The 17,784-nt window shown below is 39.2% G+C and overlaps 1 protein-coding gene across 2 annotated transcripts in view; it reads right to left on the reverse strand.

Annotated features, from left to right (window-relative positions):
- The window catches only part of ppp3ca (protein phosphatase 3, catalytic subunit, alpha isozyme), a 30,801-nt gene extending 21,692 nt beyond the window's left edge, over nucleotides 1-9,109 (reverse strand). Inside the window, exons 1-2 of one of the 2 annotated variants that reach the window (XM_026181808.2) lie at nucleotides 8,800-9,109; nucleotides 3,597-3,797 (exon numbers count right to left, since the gene is read on the reverse strand). In XM_026181808.2, coding sequence (XP_026037593.1) covers nucleotides 3,597-3,797; nucleotides 8,800-8,854 — 256 coding nt within the window. In that variant the 5' untranslated portion in view covers nucleotides 8,855-9,109. The remainder of the gene's footprint in view (nucleotides 1-3,596; nucleotides 3,798-8,799) is intronic. The other variant, XM_026181809.2, reaches the window with a different exon arrangement.
- Between the last annotated feature and the right edge of the window lie 8,675 nt (nucleotides 9,110-17,784).

A 17,784-nucleotide genomic window follows, 5' to 3' on the forward strand; every position in this document is an offset into this window, starting at 1 on the left:
TCCCCTCTTTAGGTGTCGCTGTATTGAGATATTTCTAAGGTCTCTACTCTAGCTGAAAGGCTTCTGTCCTCTGCTTCTGAGAAATGAGACGCTCACGCCTCCCAGAGTTAGAAAAATCTCGAGCCCCCGGGGAGATATATACTTTTTCGTAGTGAACACTGTGGCACTGGAGTGCAAACCTACATCTCATTTCCTCGCTGCCTTCAATTTTTCATTATCATCTTTCTCTGTCTCCTTCTCTCCTACTCACCCTCCATCTCCTCTCGCTTTTCCGTCTCCCCTATCAGCTCCACAGTGGCCTTCGCCCACTCAAAGCTTAGAGCAATGTGAGTGGGAGACTTCTTGTGTGACTAAAGCAATCAAAAGCACACATGCGCACATACATGCAAGCTCATGCGCAAACACCCGTAAAACATGCGTGCAAGTAAGGATTCACATGCATAATCGGCTGCAGAGACATTCAAACACTGCTCGCGCTCACACAGATATAAACAAATGTGCAGACATAATACTTAGTTTGTCATACATATTTCATACTTAGTACATAAAGCCTCCATTTTGCTGATGCAGGTCGAGCTGAGGCCTTCTCCTGAAGTGCATTTGTCATCTTTGATGACATTAAGCTGATAGGAAGCTAGGTAAATGCATAATTACATGTGCATTCACATTTATGTTCAGTATACACTCACCAACCACTTTATTAGGTACACCCTGCCCTCCTAGTACCAGGTTGGGCCCTGTTTTGCCTTCAGAACTGCCTCAATTATACCATAGCCATCGATTCAACAAGGTGCTGGAAACATTCCTCAGAGATTTTGGTCCATATCGACACGATAACATTACACAGTTGCTGCAGATTTGTCAGCTGCACATCCATAATGTCAATCTCCTGTTACACCACATCCCAAAGGTGCTATTAGATGAGTCTGACAGAAGGTAGGACGTATGCATGCCCTACCATCTGAATATAGAAAACTGAGACTCATCAATCTAGCCAGTCTTTTCAGTCTTCTCTGTCCAATTTTGGTGTGCCAGTGTGAATGTTAGCCTCAGTTTCCTGTTCTTAGCTGACAGGAGTGGTTTTCTGATGCTGTAGCTCACCTGATTCTGCATATCTTGGTTGTCATGAGTCGTTTTTTGACTTCCTATTAGACCCCAATATTGCTGCTATTCTGGGCAAAATGAGCTATTTGTCAACATATCTGTCTCTGTATTTATAAAGGTTGGTAAATGAAAATTTAAAAAGAGAAACACCTTTTAACAATGCTATGAATGTTCATGCTATGCTTTCAGAGCTTTGAACGCCACAAACACAACAACCAGCTGATGTGAGCCGAATCAGCCAGAGCTTAAATGAGTACTCTGTGACTCGCTGTGGCAATCAAACAAGATTCTCTTAAAACTGCACCGTCACATTAGCTCAGTACGAACTAACAAATGTGTTTGTGTCTTGTATGCCTGGGGAAAAAAGAATGACCAATATATTCGATTTTTTAAAATAACCAAACATGTGAATCAGTGTTAAAAATCCTATAGGTTGGACTATGCTTCCTATCAACTCAAAGCAGTACGGCCATTCTCCTTCGACCTCCAGCATCAACAATGCATTTTTACTTAGACAACTCTTTCACTTTTTTGGACCATTTTCTGTTAACCTTATAAATGGCTTTTTTGAAAACAGTATTTGTTTTTTTTTAACTAAGAAGTAAGAAAGCAACAGACAGAAAATAGAGAAAGTTAGAGAAATTACTTGCAACAAAGGTTGAAAGCTGAAGAGGTGGGTGTTGTAATTATACAGTATGTGTGGTAAGCAGTCGACCAGTGAGAGCCCCAAATAACCCCTTTATCATATTGGCGACAGAATCATGTTAAATTTAGCTGAAACACAACCGGCTACAACAGAGTCTGACATTTCACTAGTACAAGAAACAATATTGAGTTTTACTTTAAAATGTATTTATATTCACAACTTTAGTAAGATAAAATTGGCTAAATAGATGATGTAAAAGAAAAAAAAACCCAACTAAGTCTCTTAATTAAATTTTCTTGATGGGAAGCCACGGTTGAGTACACAGGATACTTTTGTGTCGGGCTGAGGCATGTTAATATTTTAGAGCATAACTAGGACACACTGCAGGGTTTTCAGCAGAAAAAAAGATTTTATCTGTTTATACATGAGAGATACTTCAGGCTTTTAAACTCAGCATTTGTTTTAACTTTTATACTCTCTACTTACATCTAAAGTAAATATAGGTTTAAAGCTTTGACTTATATATTTTTATATATTTCAAACTAGTGTTTTCCAACCTGATTAACTGGCTGCATAGCAAAATGTAGACAAAGAAGGAAACATTATGGGATTAACATCATCCTAACAGACCAGAAATTTGCGCAGAGACAGTGCTTCTGAGATACCGCTGAACTACTTTACATGGACTTATTTAACAAGATAATGATGATTCTGCCTGGTAGTGACAGCTTCCTGCTGTATTCACACGAATTCTCCTTTATCTATTTTTAAAAATCACTTGTGCTCTCTGTTCTCTTTAAAAAATACTGATCATAAAGGAGCAGAAATTTGATCTAAGATCCCTCTCACAATTTATTAAAATGTCTTAACTTACCTGACAAATAAGGCTAATAGCATCAGCTGTCTTTTATGCTAACTAGCAAATGTTAGCATGTAGCACGGTAGACGTACTTGGTTAAGCTAGCTCAAGTTTACTGTCACAGAGCTGTTGATGACTTTATCATCAGTTTTGGAAATTAAAGTTAGGTGCTGCATTTTTTTTGTCAGCTCTCACTGTGTCTCACTGACAGTTACTTGTAGACAACTTTTAATTCAAAAAGCTTAAAGTTTTTTTTTACATGACAATGTGGTACTACTGTACAGAGTCAAGACAGTTTTAACTTAAACAGGACTCATTTTTATATGCTTCGTTTGAACAGTTTCCCTGGCAAATATAGTCCAGATCAAAAATAGCCTGAGAAATTGAAAAAATAAAACAACAACAAGACGTTATATCCCTTGGTTTTTCTTTATTACTTCTGACTGCTTCCTTAAAATATTTTATGAATTAATTAAAAATGTAAAACTTTTTTCAATCACTAAATGATGGATGAACTGTGATGATGAAAGTTAAAAAGACAAATTCAATTCTATTTATCTAACACTTGCTTCCGGTTCTTCTCGAATATCAGCTGTCCAATAAAATCAAGACAGAGCAGATCCTCTAACTTCCTAATATAAAGGATATTAAAACTAGAAAATTTCATATGCAAGCTCAAATGCCAGCCCCATGTCATATTATATCTGAGCAAACATTTTAGCTTGGCATCAAACTAAAGTAAACTAAATTAGCAATGACTGTGCTCTAGTCAAGTGAGCTTGCTCCTGGCTATTGCGCAGGCTGCCTCATTGTCATGGTTTACTGCAACACTCAGCAGAAATGAGCCAACATTAAAACACCTGTTTCTTTTCCTGATCTACATCCAAACAGATCTACATCTGAACACTCAGTCGTTTCAAGTTCCAGGCTCGCCATGCTGCAGTTTGACTTTAAGTCTCAGGTAAGTGTCTGTGAAAGGTTTCATACCTGTGACCGGTGCCTCGATGTCTAATATAGTTTTCTCCTGACGCAGGATAGCTGCTCCCTCATTGATGATTCGGAGCGCCACGGCCTCCTCCACACGACCTTCCTTGGTGAGATGGGCCTTCAGGAGATCCACGCGAGGTTTCCCTTCACAGTCAAACACTTCCTTCATCGTAAGGCGGTGGCTCAAGGGGAAGGGGACAGCTGAGGACAGAGCACAGGAACGCAGCGACATTTAAGCACAGGGACATCATGGTCACTATGGCTACTCTTAAAGAAATGGACACAATTTCCGACGGTTTTGTTGCCACTGTGCTGCATTATTATAGTAAACAGTCCTCAGGAATGATACTGACAACATTTTATCAAGGAACTCATGCAGCAATCATATAAGAGAAAACCCCGACCATGTTTTGCCTGCAAGCAATACTGCACAGCTGCTTCATTCCATCTTTGTTGATGGTGTGTGCACTTTGGCATGAAGAGCATTCTTAAGAGCACAGTTTTCCTTAAAACAGAAAGAATCTCCCATGAAAATGCAAGGACTTCTCTATCTATCTATCTATCTATCTTAGCATACTGACAACTGTCCTTTATGTGGTTACTTGTATTTTCTGAGTGCCAGATAAAATATCTAAGCCATCTACTCATCCAACACTCTCCCTGGATCGCTAAAGCCTTTGGCCATTAAAATGCATCAGTCACCTACCAGCAGACAGCCTGTGGAACTGTGAAATCCAACCACCGATCATTACTTCAGTGGCAGCAAAGGTTATTTATTAGACCTGGTGCCGAGCTCTGTGTACTCTAAATGCAAGCTATCAGGACCTGTGTATTTACGTTAATCTACACCTCATCTAGCTTAACAAAAATCACATGAGGTCCAGTGGCAGAATTCATTTGAAAAGCTAGACACAAACAAAAAAGCCTGCCAGATTTGTGCAGAGAATAGCAAACAGAGCCACTCAGCACTGCCAAATAAAAAAAAAGACAAAGGAAAAGTCGCAAATCTCAGGCTTATACTGAACATGACCAACATGCTCTTCAATAATGAATGCTTGACTAGAGGAATCTCAAAGTCGCCACTCGTGGTATAATGAGGCAAGCCCCAGCGAGTGTTTTTAATGGGACTCAAATTTTTCACAGTGTGCAGCATGTATCTGTGACGGCAATGTGTACTTTGACACTTTACCAGCAAGTACAAACTCAGCACAGTCAGCACGGAGAGGAAGCGAAGTGAGCCTGTGGGGTATGTGGACAGTGCTCGCAAAGTATCTTTAAACGCCCTACCTGTTTATCCACAGGCTTTCGAAATGTCTGCATCTCCTGAATGTACTGGAACTAAGTAGCACTTGTCTTATGGTGAAAAACTCAGCAACAATGTCTCCTTCCAAAAGATAATGTCCCAGTTACTTAAAAAAAAAGAAAAATCCACAAACCTCAGCGTGAACAATTTCAAATACCAACTATTTACTTTTATACTGAGGTACACGATGCAGTCTACCTCTACCCATGATGAGGGGCTTGCGCTCATGGCAGTATTTAAAAATTAACAGCCTGATGTGCTACAAGTCAGTGCATGGGTCGACTGTGTAATAAGTTGCAACGATATTCTGAAGTCTTGGTCTGCAGTTTTCACAGACTGCACTTGGGTTAATCGGAATGCCGCAAGCTATGGCTGTGTGCACATGAAGTCAACCCAAACACCAGAAACCAACCAAAACAGACTTGTAATGTGTTAGTATGAAAGTACTATCTACTCTTGTCCCATCCACTGCCCCTTCAGAGGACCAGTTGATGGTTGGAAGTGCTTTGAGAATCACCAGTTGACTTACATCCACTGCCTTATAAACAAGAAAAGGCAGACATTGCTACAGGCAGGCCAGATGAAAATATGTCATTTTGATTTAAAGCTGATAATTACCATAAGTCAGTGTAGCATGTCTGACAGATGGAAAAGATTGAAAACATAACCTGTGTTGAAATACATTGGCGTAGGTGCTATTATGTACCTTACATAACCGTAAAAGGTAAATGTGGTGCAGGAGCCCAGATTACTCAGGAACCGTTCTTATTTCATTTTAAACTTCAAACTAGCAGAGCAATTTGACTGTAAAATGAGCTGAAACTAGCCTCATGTGGATACTTTAAAAGGAACATTACGCTTTGTTTTTTTCTGTTTTCTTTCTTTTGTTTCTTTTTTGTGTTTTTTTTTAGCCGATTATCAGAAAAACCCAACAGAGATTATTTCGAGATAATCCTCAACAGCACATTTTAAAGAAACGCACATATGTTGACACAGACATGTGAGCGGTCTCCTGATATAGATGTATGGTGGAGAGATGAAAAGCTGACTTCTGCTCAGCACCCGAGCAGAGTTGAACTATGAAATACTGTACGTTGCCGGGCAACAGCAGCAGCAGCAGCTAACTGTTGGAGTACAGCCAGTAGCTGTGCTCCGCAGAAAGCTGGGATTTGCATTGGGGGTTCACGTAGATACAGTGATGCAAATGCTCACACATTGGTCAAACCTTAAGCTCACAGTTATTCCTCTGTGTGGAGTTAAAAGACATTCAGCTAAAGACGGCTAAGAAGAGCTGCCTCTCTGCACTGTTCAATTAATAATAAATGTATGGTGGGTTTATGTGTTTGTTAACCATAGTTTGTCTTGTTAAGTGCAGGATGGTTTCACAAAAGTAAACAGTGCAATTAAAAGATCCATAAAATAAAATAAAACAATGACATAAGTATTCTGGTTTATTGCCCATATTCTCTGCTATAGCTTGCTTTGTATGATATTCAGTGTCTTACTGTATGTACCACCTGACTGATGTTTTTATTTAGATGCTATCAGAGCAGGTCTGTTCTGTCAAACCTAACTACTGCCGCATCATGGCCATTAATAAATTACTAATGCCAATACAAGTATTTGTATGGTGTTACCAAAGGCTGACATGAATGTGACAAAGTTGTACATTGATATATTATACCTCGGGGTGAAATATAAGAGCGCACCTGCACTAAACAGCCTGTGGTGACGGTACTGTAGCAAACAAACTGCACAGCCCAGCAGTTACTGTTACTGTACCACTTTAAATATGCTCTGTCAGATTAAGACATGTAAGACTAAAAGAGAACCAGCGAGAAACTGGCTGTGGTTTAAGTTGAAGCTATGTACACAGCAGGGATAAAAATAGCTTCGAGTAGCTTGTAGTGTCAGTGCTCGGTAGTTCACTACAAGCAGCGCACACAAAAACAGCAGGAAACGTCAGTCTTCTGGCTCAAAATTTTCACTACCTCAATAGCTTCCTTTGATCACCTGATGGATGCAAGATTCAGTTTCTTCTTTGTATTTTTTTTTCTTCCAATTTTCAGTCTTTTGGGGATTGTAAAAATGGCTTTTACTTCTTTTTCAAAGTGGTGTGCAAGAATAGGAGAGCAGATACAAGTGACAAAAGACACATTCAGTGTCGGCCAAGCAATAACAAACCTTTATAGCACCTTGACAATTCAGAGCATGGAAAAAAAGAGGATTTTGAAAAATTATAATTCTTTCTCTATGATCAGCCAAATTAATCTGCATTAGAAATCACAGGTGAGGCTATTTAACAAGTATCCAGGGCACACAGCCTGAAAATGAAAGAAAATACAAAATACTTATCAACTCCTAAATCCTAAAGTGTTACATGACCATGTTACAAAAGCAGAAAACTGAGTCAGAATTCTTGGCTGTGTTACGTTCGCTGATATAAACCTTCTGTTTGACATATTTTTGAATTCCTGGGTGTCAGTGAAGCTGCGCCAGGAAATAACCACAATGGTTTTGTCACTGCTTTAAATTTGTGTTCAAATGTGCAGAAAACAGCACGGCAAATCAAAACCAACTTCTCCCTTTTATGATGGACGGCACGGAAACAGAATTCTGTTTGAAACCGAATATCCTGTGAAAAAGATGAAAGTACAGTAAAGGTATAATGAAACGAAAGTGTCCGCAGCACGAGACCGAAGCTATTCAGATGGCCTGTTAGATAAATCTCCACTTAAAGTAAAGCTAGAAAACAATATTGTTCAGGCAGCTCAGGAAGAGTGTCTTTTTCCTTTTTTAAATTTTCTTCACCTGACACAGTTCATGTTCTGTAATCAATGACAATTTAAGGCTCGTTTGTAACTGCTAGTGCACACAGTACATTTGTGCGCCTGCAGTCATTGTCATGTAAGTGCATCTCACAGTGCAGATTACTGTTTCTAAAACTCCGGAGGCTAAAGGACAAAGTTGTTAATGCTGACTGAGCTGCTCGGCCGTTATGATAATATACAGAATGTGGATACACACACACACACACACACACACACACATATATATATATATATATATGTATATATATATATATATATATATATATATATATATATATATATATATATATATATATATATATATATATATATATATATATATACATATGTATGTATTCAGGCAGAGTGCTGACTGTTGGCAGATCCACTGTAAAGAAGACAGAGGGGGAAAAATGAGCAGGGCTAAGTGAGTTATGACATCCGTGGGCACTTTATCATCCTCCATTGATCCATCTACTGATTCAGCTTTTGGAATCCCCCCACACACCGCCACCCTTTTTTTCTAATCAAATTAAACCCTGACTTGAGCCCGGTAAAATAAACCCCCCAATAAATGTCCATTTCATGCCCTCTCCCTCTTTTTGCTGGCCCCCGTCTAAGCCCCTGAAATCCTGCTGCATCACTGCTCCAGCTTCTACCACAAGCTCGGCAATTCAGCTGTTTTTTCCTCCTTCCTCCTCCTCCTCCTCCTCCTTCTCCCCCCACACTCCCCCTCTCCTCCCGTCGTGAGCGAAAGCAAGCGTACAGTCAAATCATGACAGATACGATTAAACATAAATCAGCGGGCACAATTAAAAATGTATTACACTTCATATTTCCTGGTGCTGCCCGTGTGCTCGGCTCGCTCTCCGCGGGGGCTGTGCAGCAGAGGAACCCGGATTGTTTATCAACATCAAAGCTTCACTTGCCCACTACCAACACCACCACGAACACAACTTGATGGCCGCATATGCACCATTAATGCGCGACACGTTCATAAAGTCCGCGTCCTGCCGATCCGCAGAGAGCTAAACACCGGAGGTGTTATGTAATACAGCCATAAGCACGCAGAAAATATAGGCTAACTTACATTTCACCATCCGATCCGTGGCGTTTAAGACGATGTCAGCGTTAGACATCTTCATGGGCAGTTGCTGTCTTCGAGGCTGAAGCTTTTTTTTTTTTTTTTTTATCTTCTGTTTCCTCCTGCTCCTTCTCCTTTAGGATGTACTCTCAGTATTTGTTGTCGAAATGCGGCTGATGCTGTGGCATCACTTAGATGATGCGCCCCCTCCGTGCGTCGGTGCTGCGCCGGGTAGGACTGCTGCTCCCCAGGCAGGGATGGATGCTGGGTGCTGGATGCTGTAGGAGCTGCTTCTGCTGTCCTAAGCTGTTAATGTGGGGGAGGATGCGCGGAGAGAGAGGGAGTGAGAGAGAGAGAGAGAGTGAGAGAGAGATGTGCACTATCCCGACATGGCGGTGAAGGGAACTCCCACGCAAATGTTTCACGGGACTGCCTGATGCTGCCATCAGATGGAGGCTGAGACGGGGTTGCCCCCACGCACGCACTACGCGCCATGTTTCGGTATTCTCGAAATTTGTACGCCTGATAATGACAGCGCGTGGACCTCGGCTTAAACGTGTTAGACGTTCATCACAATCAGACGGGCTCGGTTTGATTCCCGCAGCGGGCACACGTGTGCGCCAAAAGCAGCAGTCGGGTGCGTATGTTGGCGGAGACTTTTCACTTGGTGGCGACAAACCATCAGGTTTTATGCAAAGTAAGCAATCAAAGTAGCAACTTAGTCCACGGATCTTTCAAGGAAAATGTTTAATATGGTTAACTGTGGATCCTAATGATGAGATAATCACGTTTGGACACAGGGAAGGTAAATTAACGCGTTGTATGGTGATTACAATTTGCTCACTTTAAAATGAATGATATTTAATACTAGTCGTCTGATGCTCAGACTCATTTCCTTATTACGAATTGTAGTTCAGTTTTTAAGAAAAAAAATCATCAATCTATAAATATGAACTCTTCACATGAAAATACCAGACTGCAAGGTCAAGTGTGTTGTTGCTTTCCCCACATCACCACATTCTTAGTTAGCATATTGTCTGTCTTGTCTTAATGTTGGTTTATAATGGAGCACTGTAACAAAAAATAATTTCCCCCAGGGATCAATAAAGTATTCTGATTCTGATTCTGATTCTGATTCATACTGTCAACCATGACACATATAATGGTTCTGTATTTTCATCTAATCTCGCAATTTAGTCTAGTTCCACATTTAACTCTGCACAAATTGTAGCCAGAACAGTTAGAGTTTTTAAAAAAATCGAGTTAAAATAATTTTCTAGTTTGGTAACACTTAACACGGGTAAGTGCATCATTTATGGCGCACATTAGCATGTACATTAGCATGCATGTAATTTATAAATATAGATATTTTTGTTCTTGATTGATCAACTAATTGTTTGTGAGTGAGTTAATAAAGGTTTTATAAATACTTATTTCACATTTTAATTCATGGTTAATTCAGGCAGTTACTAGTTGTTAAGTGTTTTTGTGTGACCTCATTTAAAGTTAGGAGTATTTTTGCCTTTTACAGTATTTAAAAATGAAAATGAAAGTACCCCAAGACTCGAGCAAGTCTCAGCTATCTCCACAACAGAAAAACGACTCACCCAAAGCACAGAGAGATACACAACACTCAAACATTTATTGCCACCGGAGGTTTGCACATTACTGACCAGAGGACCAGAGTCCGAGTTTGTAAGAGGGGTTTAAGAGAAAGAGATGCACTGAGCTTAGAAACAAATCTCATATCTTAATCATTATATGTATATAAATGTAGATCTAAATAGTTTGTTAATCACCTACTCAGACTTTCGAAATGTTACCATGAGCACATTATATACAAGCTTATTAATCAAGAATAAACACGTATAAATGCATTTATAAATTACATACTAAATTGTATCACAATGAATCTGATAATATAGCAAAAAGCAAAAACAACAACAACCCCCAAACAAACAAAAAGCAAATCAAAGATGGAAAGGGGCATCATTTTTACTTTAGTTGTCAGCAAGCAATCTGATAGGGAATGTGCAAACAAGCATACGCTATACGATCACTATAGTGTGATTAAAAATAAATGTTACTTATTTTCTTTATAGGAAATCAAGTGAAGGATTTCACTTGAGTGAATGAGGATTATTCCTTTAGTTCAATCCATTGTGTTGGGTCTCTGCTTTCTGAAACACGAGACCAATTCAGTGATTTATTTCATTGTTGATGTTGAAGTCCGTGCTGTTTCTTCCTGGTTCACCTTGGTTTCTCGTTATGTGCCTTCTCTGTCTTTCTACTACATCTCTGATAGTTTCCATCCTGTATTATAGTTTCTCCTGTGTGAGTTGTTTGCCCTGTCTTAAATATTTACCCCCTGTGCCCTCTTCCAGCCCGTGCCTCACTGGGCCATCAGCTCTGTGTGCATATAATCTTATCTGTGTCTTTGTCCGAGTATCTGTTTGCACTTCACGTGTCTCCCAGCGTTCTCTTTGCTCCTGTTTTAGTTTCCTGTTTTGTTTCACCTTTTTCTTTTTTGGACTTTGTACTTCTCTGGATTTTTGCAACAGTCAGATAAAAGACCCACTTTCTCTTCAGTTCACCTGATCTGGAATTTTGTCCTGTCTTGTGAATCTGTGACAAAGTGAGGGTCGTCTCTCTTTAGATTCTGAGTTATGGTTTCTTCCCATAATAATGGTACTATTTAATAGACTGTTGTTAGTCCTGGCTTATCCAGCTCACAGTCCACAATTCACAGATTATTATAATGTGTGAGGTCCACAAAGAAAGTGATACGTTTTCATGTTATTGTTTGGCTACACTGCACAAACTAATTAGAAATCAAATCCAAACACTCCAATGAGTCAAAGAGGCTTGTGAACAATTTTGGCAGAAATTAGACTGCTTCATATCAGGATTACTATGATTCTAGTTTTGTTTTTTCTAATCAGTTTTACTTTTGACTTTTAGTTTTCAGTTTAATTTTAATTTAGTTCCAGTTCCAGTTTTAGCTTTTTAAGTGTTAGTGTATTTAGAAAAATCAGTACAAGTAAAAAAGAAAGAAAGAAAGAAAGAAAGAAAGAAAGAAAGAAAGAAAGAAAGAAAGAAAGGAAAACAGAATTTTTTCAAAGCAGCTGACTCACAATCTTGTAAGCATTTAAAGTGTCAATATACACAGAGATCAACGCCTCTTCAGTCAAGTTCTGATTTGATTAGTTTTAATAAATTAACAAATACTAAACCTAAGGATGTTTCCTCTACATTTTTTGCTTTATTACCTCTAAGATGGATTATGTTTTTGGTGGCGTTTGCATGTGTGCCTGTCACTCTGTCTGTAAACATGAAATGTATGCATCCACCAAGGTCTTCAAGGTCTACTTAATGATTTAGTGGTTGAAAAGTGACAAAAAGCCTTATGACTTAAAAAAAAAAGGGTAAATATATTAGTATAAAGATTTCAAATAACATGTCGCATTTGACCTCTCTTTCAAGGTCAGTAGACTGAGCTGAAGGTCAAAGGGATAATGCTATACGGAGCTATTTAAACCTTTGTTTCTCACTGCCATTGTTTGAATTAACAACATATAGGCATATAATCAATGATATAATGATGCATTACTTTGGACCTCTGACCTTTTCTTCAAGCTCAAATAAGGTCAAACTTTCCTAAAATATCTTTTATCTTTAAAATTATGGTTAAAATTCTACTACCTTTGTTTGTATTGGCAACATTTAGTGACACTGGGATATCTGCTTTTTAAATATCACATTGCCACATATCATATATCATGTCAGCTTTGACCTCTGACCTTGCTTTTACATTTTATTTCTGCCAGTTATGTCAGGCATATTAAAATAAATTTCAAAAGAGCAAATAAGAAAAACCCACACTTTGCATTTGTTTCTAATGCACTACAAACATCTCAAAGTTCATTTAAAAAGAACAAAGAAAACAAAATACAATAGTATTCCGTTAAATGTAAACCCTACCCAGGCAGCGGTACTTGGCACTCTTGAGGTGGTTCTTGTTTTATTAGGTGTAGTATATTTTATTTTAGGTAGTTTTCCAAGTTTACAAAATCGTTTCAGGTAGTTTAAAGTAATTTCAAAAGTCTTGTTTTTTTATTGTAGTTAACTAAAATGTTTTTTAAAACTAGTTTTGGTTAACTGCAACCTGTAACTAACCTTGTTATGACCACATATAGCCTTAAAAAGCATGAAAATATGTGGTGCTTTTCATAGCATTGCTTTGCTTATTTGTAAAAAATGTTTGGAATCATGTATGATTTTTGTTCCACTTCTCACGTGTACACCACTTTGTGTCGGTCTTTCACGTGGAATTCCAATAAAATTGATTCATGTTTGTGGCTGTAATGTGACAAAATGTTCAAGGGGGCCGAATACTTTTGCAAGCCGCTGTATAATCTGTTGGTCCCATGATTCATGGTGACAGTGTCAGCATTATGTATCTTCTGCTATGTTAAGTGTATATTTTATATTATGGTGTACGTATTTTTTTTTTATTGTTTATATTTGAAAGTATTTTGCTGAATTTCTATCTGTAAAGGTTGAGGGTGAACTTGAAAGATTCACATCGTATGAAACAAACAAACTGGAAGAAAGTCATGGGACACGAGAGGTAAAGAAATCTCAAGTGAAACGGAGAAACAGAAACAGAGTTCACAGATGTCATTTTGATTCATAACATTTTGAGCTGGATGGATGTTGATGCCAATCTCTGTCCAAGACAAGTTTTATTTGGTTTAGACGTGAAACTTTATGGTTGCTTATACAGTCGTCACTTTGAAGACTTACCACTAGATGGAGCTCTAACCTTTATTTTAACTGCAGCAGCAGCAGCAACAGCTGGTTCTCTGGTACTGTTACATGAGGGGCAGCATTTGCTGCTTTGCATTATGAGACGTGATAATTTGAGAAGGCAGTGACACCGCTTATTTAGTGGCACAAGCTAAACAGTTGTTGATGTGATTTTGTCATGCTTTTTTGTCCTAAAACTGTCAGTCAAGACAACAGAGGCACTTCCTCGCTGACAGATGAGGCAGAACATGTGATGAGTGGCAGGATGAGTAATAAATCTCTAGAAATGGAACAAGTGTTGCTCATCAGGCAGAAAGCCTTTGCAGCTGTCAGGCTCACACAAGGTGTGACTGATTTAGGCCTATTCAGTGGGACAGGAAAACACTTCACACAAAATCCATACCACATTAGAAACTGAATTTTTTTTTCAAAAGTCGGTCCACTGCATGTTGGATTTGCACATGGTATGTCCTTGGAGTTGTCATTATTACCAGGACAGAAAAAAACAGAGTGGAGACGGTTTTCTGCCAATGTTCCTGTTTTTGCTTCACTTAAACACAAAAAACGAACAAATAAAAAAAACACCAAAATGAAAAATATTTTTTCAGAAACTTAATGCCAATCCCGATTTACTGCCTAAAAACATTACACGTCTTGTAATGACATATCCTTGGACGTGCAGAACCTAAATATTATTTTTACTGGCGTGCTGTCCTGGCACAACAGTAGGAGAAAACGGTAGAGTGAAAGGAGCTGCATTATGTCCTGGAGTTTATCCAGCTGTAAGCTCCCACATTACTTAAGTCATTTTCTCGCAATCACATCACTAGGGCTTTCTGGCACTACTATCAAAATGCAGGGAGGAGAAGGGGGAATTACCAAAAGGGGGTCTATTTATCAACATCTCAGACATTATATATTCTAAAAGTACAATAAAGTTTTCAGCGTACTACAAATGTTGCTGGAGTTTAAGCATCTTTGGTCATGTCACCACACAGACAGTTCATCGAATCACAAGCCATGCTGCATGTGACTCATACAGATCATAAACTTCCCTTGCTTCATAAATACTATTGATTCCCAAGTTTAATAAAATGCTGATTCCCCTGTCTCTGTCTCTCTCAGTGTCATCCCAAATAGTTTAAAGAAATACTTATGTAAATATATACATACATATACATGTTGTTTTATTTCTGATAGAAAAGCTGTGTCATCCATATGTAATGCTCCAAAAACTAGCCTTGAATTTGGCTAAACTTCCTCACTTCCATTTCCTAAAACCACAGTACCACTATAAATAAAAATGTTTAATTATGCCTTAGGAGTACCTTAAAAAATCTCTGACCAATAGTCACTAGGGTTTTTTTTTTTTAACCATGAATTACATGAGTATGTTGACACCACAGGCTCTGGCTCAAGAGTTGTTTTGTGCGTCAGCTCTTGAGCCAGAGCCCGAAGGCACTTAGTTTAGTTCAAGACGACGATCGGGAGCAAGAAGAAAGAGGGAAACCACCAACCTGTCTTTCTCCGAGCCCCCAAAATATGCCAACGTGCATCTCCGCGACTCGCTAATTAAACATTTGTAACTGATAAACAACAAGAAGAGTTGGCAGCGAGAACTGCTTGTCACCATGGCTGTAGTGACTTCTTGGAGTCTCTGATAGGACTCCAGGCCTGTTGAAGCTAGCGCATAGAGATAAGGGGCAGACTGCAATTGACACACAGGAGTTTTTACTAAATAGATAAAGTAGTCTGTGACATTTTAAAGCTGCTTGCATGTGTGAGAAAAACCAAACAACTGGAAAAAAAACAACAATAATTCAAAGCATTTCCCCTTCCTGGCAAGGGAAAAGAAAGAGCTATTGGAACACTCCGCTCTAACAACTGGTTAGTTCTGGTGACAGATGATCTGTGGTATTTTAAGTGACGTCACCTGGCACCAAAGACCAGTCAGTATGAGAGAGCTTTGTTTCCAGTGGGTCCCATGGAGACATAAAAGTGTGCTTTTACGACTAATGTGAACTGCGATTATTAGGTGGCATGATTACATGTATTGATGTGGATATAGGTGAGAGGTTAAAGAATCCATATCTGAGAGAAAAAAGAAAAACTTGTATATGGTAACATGGGAGAGACACTTGACACGAAGCCAGTCTTTCAGAAATACCATAAGTGGCATGTGCGAAGAGTGTTACAATGATTATTTAGGCAGTTTACAGGGCTTGTAATTGGAAAAAGCTGATGTTCATGCTTTGCTTGCTCCCGTCATCACTTACGTACCTCTTTCTGGGCCATCACTGGGGGCTTTCCTACAACGCTGGTCATGTGTGCAGCTGGAGATGGAGGCCATGCAACGCTAATCCTCCACCCCAGCTCAGGAAAGTACCCGGCCTCCCTGTGCAGAGTGAAAACAACAAAGGGCTGAGTGTGGCTGCAGCCTCCGGGGTTCAGTGCACCCACCAGAACATGTCCAAGAGTCACAGCTTGCTGCTCACTCCTACCCATCTATCCATGCATGACTCTCCTAAGCCATGGTTTCTCTCTTTGATCGTCTTTTCAACCCGGGAAAAGCACGTATGATTGCAGGCTGTTGTGTAACGTTCCAGCCTTTTCCGGACACAAATAGAGGACTTTAGAAGGTTAAAAGGGAAGGACGTCTGCTACAAAAGAGTCAAAGAACACGGTCGCTTCATTTTATCCTACGTGAATGTAGAATAGCGGTGACATAGTCTGAAACCCTGAATGCAGAAAATGTAGAAAAGTGAAACTCTAATCAGTTGTTTTAAAATGGAACTGCAAATGTGGACATTTATGAACCATATCATAGCTAAGTTATCTGGAAAGTTAATTAGCCACACGTTCACATGTATATTCATCTAACATTTATATCTGCATTACATTTTGTTAGTCATAAAAAACACATGTCTGAGTAAAAAGTCATTAATGCTGTATACACAAACACCATAATTTATGAAGAGAGCAACGGCCTCTCTCTAATTTAATGTCTACTCCTCGAGTGTAGCTACAGTATAACTATCACGTGTTTAATCAAAGTGTAAGCAGGTTTATTGAAGCCAACTTTCATTCACTGTGAGTGCAATCATGATCATGTGGAACAGTGGATATTCAGTTTATTTTTGGGCAGCCTCAGAGAAGATAGACACCCAGATCAGGATTTTTTTTTTTTGCCACCATAGCTACAGCCTTGAGTTCTCGATCTGAACCATGTTGCTTGCTTTGATGAATTGTTCATGCTCAAAAGAGGGGATAATCTTTCATTGACTAAACTCAAAAGCAATAAGAGGTGTAAAAAGGCAGAACGTAAACAATATTGTGTAAATATATATTTGTATAATTTTATATATATTTGAATCCCCATGTCACCAGAAAACGTGTGTTGAAATGTGTCTCCAATTAATTTGGTGAGTACTGGGCAAAATGATTACATGTGGTGTTTAAGTGCCGCTTCCAGGTGTCCACAGTAGATCCATTGTAGTTTTGAAAGTGACTAAAAGCGGAATGTACTAAAGATGCCTTTAATTATATTAATCCCAAGTCACATTAGGGTGAATCCCCGCTGCATTAACATTTCTTTGCTGAAGTGGAGAAGCCGTTAATGTCAAAATAACACACAGACACGCACACGTCACCCAACACTTCTTGAAGGGGATTTAATTTAATTTATGAGGAGTTAGAATGCAAAGTGAGACGCTCTTTTAAACAGATTTTCTTTTTTTAAAGGAGCCAATCGTTCCCTGGCATTTTATTTCAAATGTTTCCTGCTCGGAGAAATGTGTTTCGGAAGTATTCACGTCAGAGTCATTTCATCACGAGGCAAGTACTGTGGAAAGAAGCGCAAAAACTTCAACAAAGTCCTTATTGTCAATGTTTTCGCACGCACAGAATATGGACTAGCCTGTGGGTGGACACCTTTATTGTGACCGAGTTTAGAGCACAAAGACCGTGCGTAATTACGCATGTGTCGGCTTTTTGACTTCAGTGTTTACGAAGTGAGTGTCATGTATATGAAAGCCGTAGCGTTATTTGTTTGCAGGGAGGTTGGCTGGCTACGGGCAGAGTTAGTCGAATACCCCCTCCTCTCCTCTCCCTCCCTCCCTCTCCCTCTCCTCAGCTGCCGCGATATTTTCCAGCTCTGGAGCCTCAACCGCAAAGCTCGATCGA

This window comes from Astatotilapia calliptera, chromosome 10, assembly GCF_964374335.1.
Source record: "Astatotilapia calliptera chromosome 10, fAstCal68.1, whole genome shotgun sequence".
Lineage (NCBI taxonomy): Eukaryota > Metazoa > Chordata > Actinopteri > Cichliformes > Cichlidae > Astatotilapia > Astatotilapia calliptera.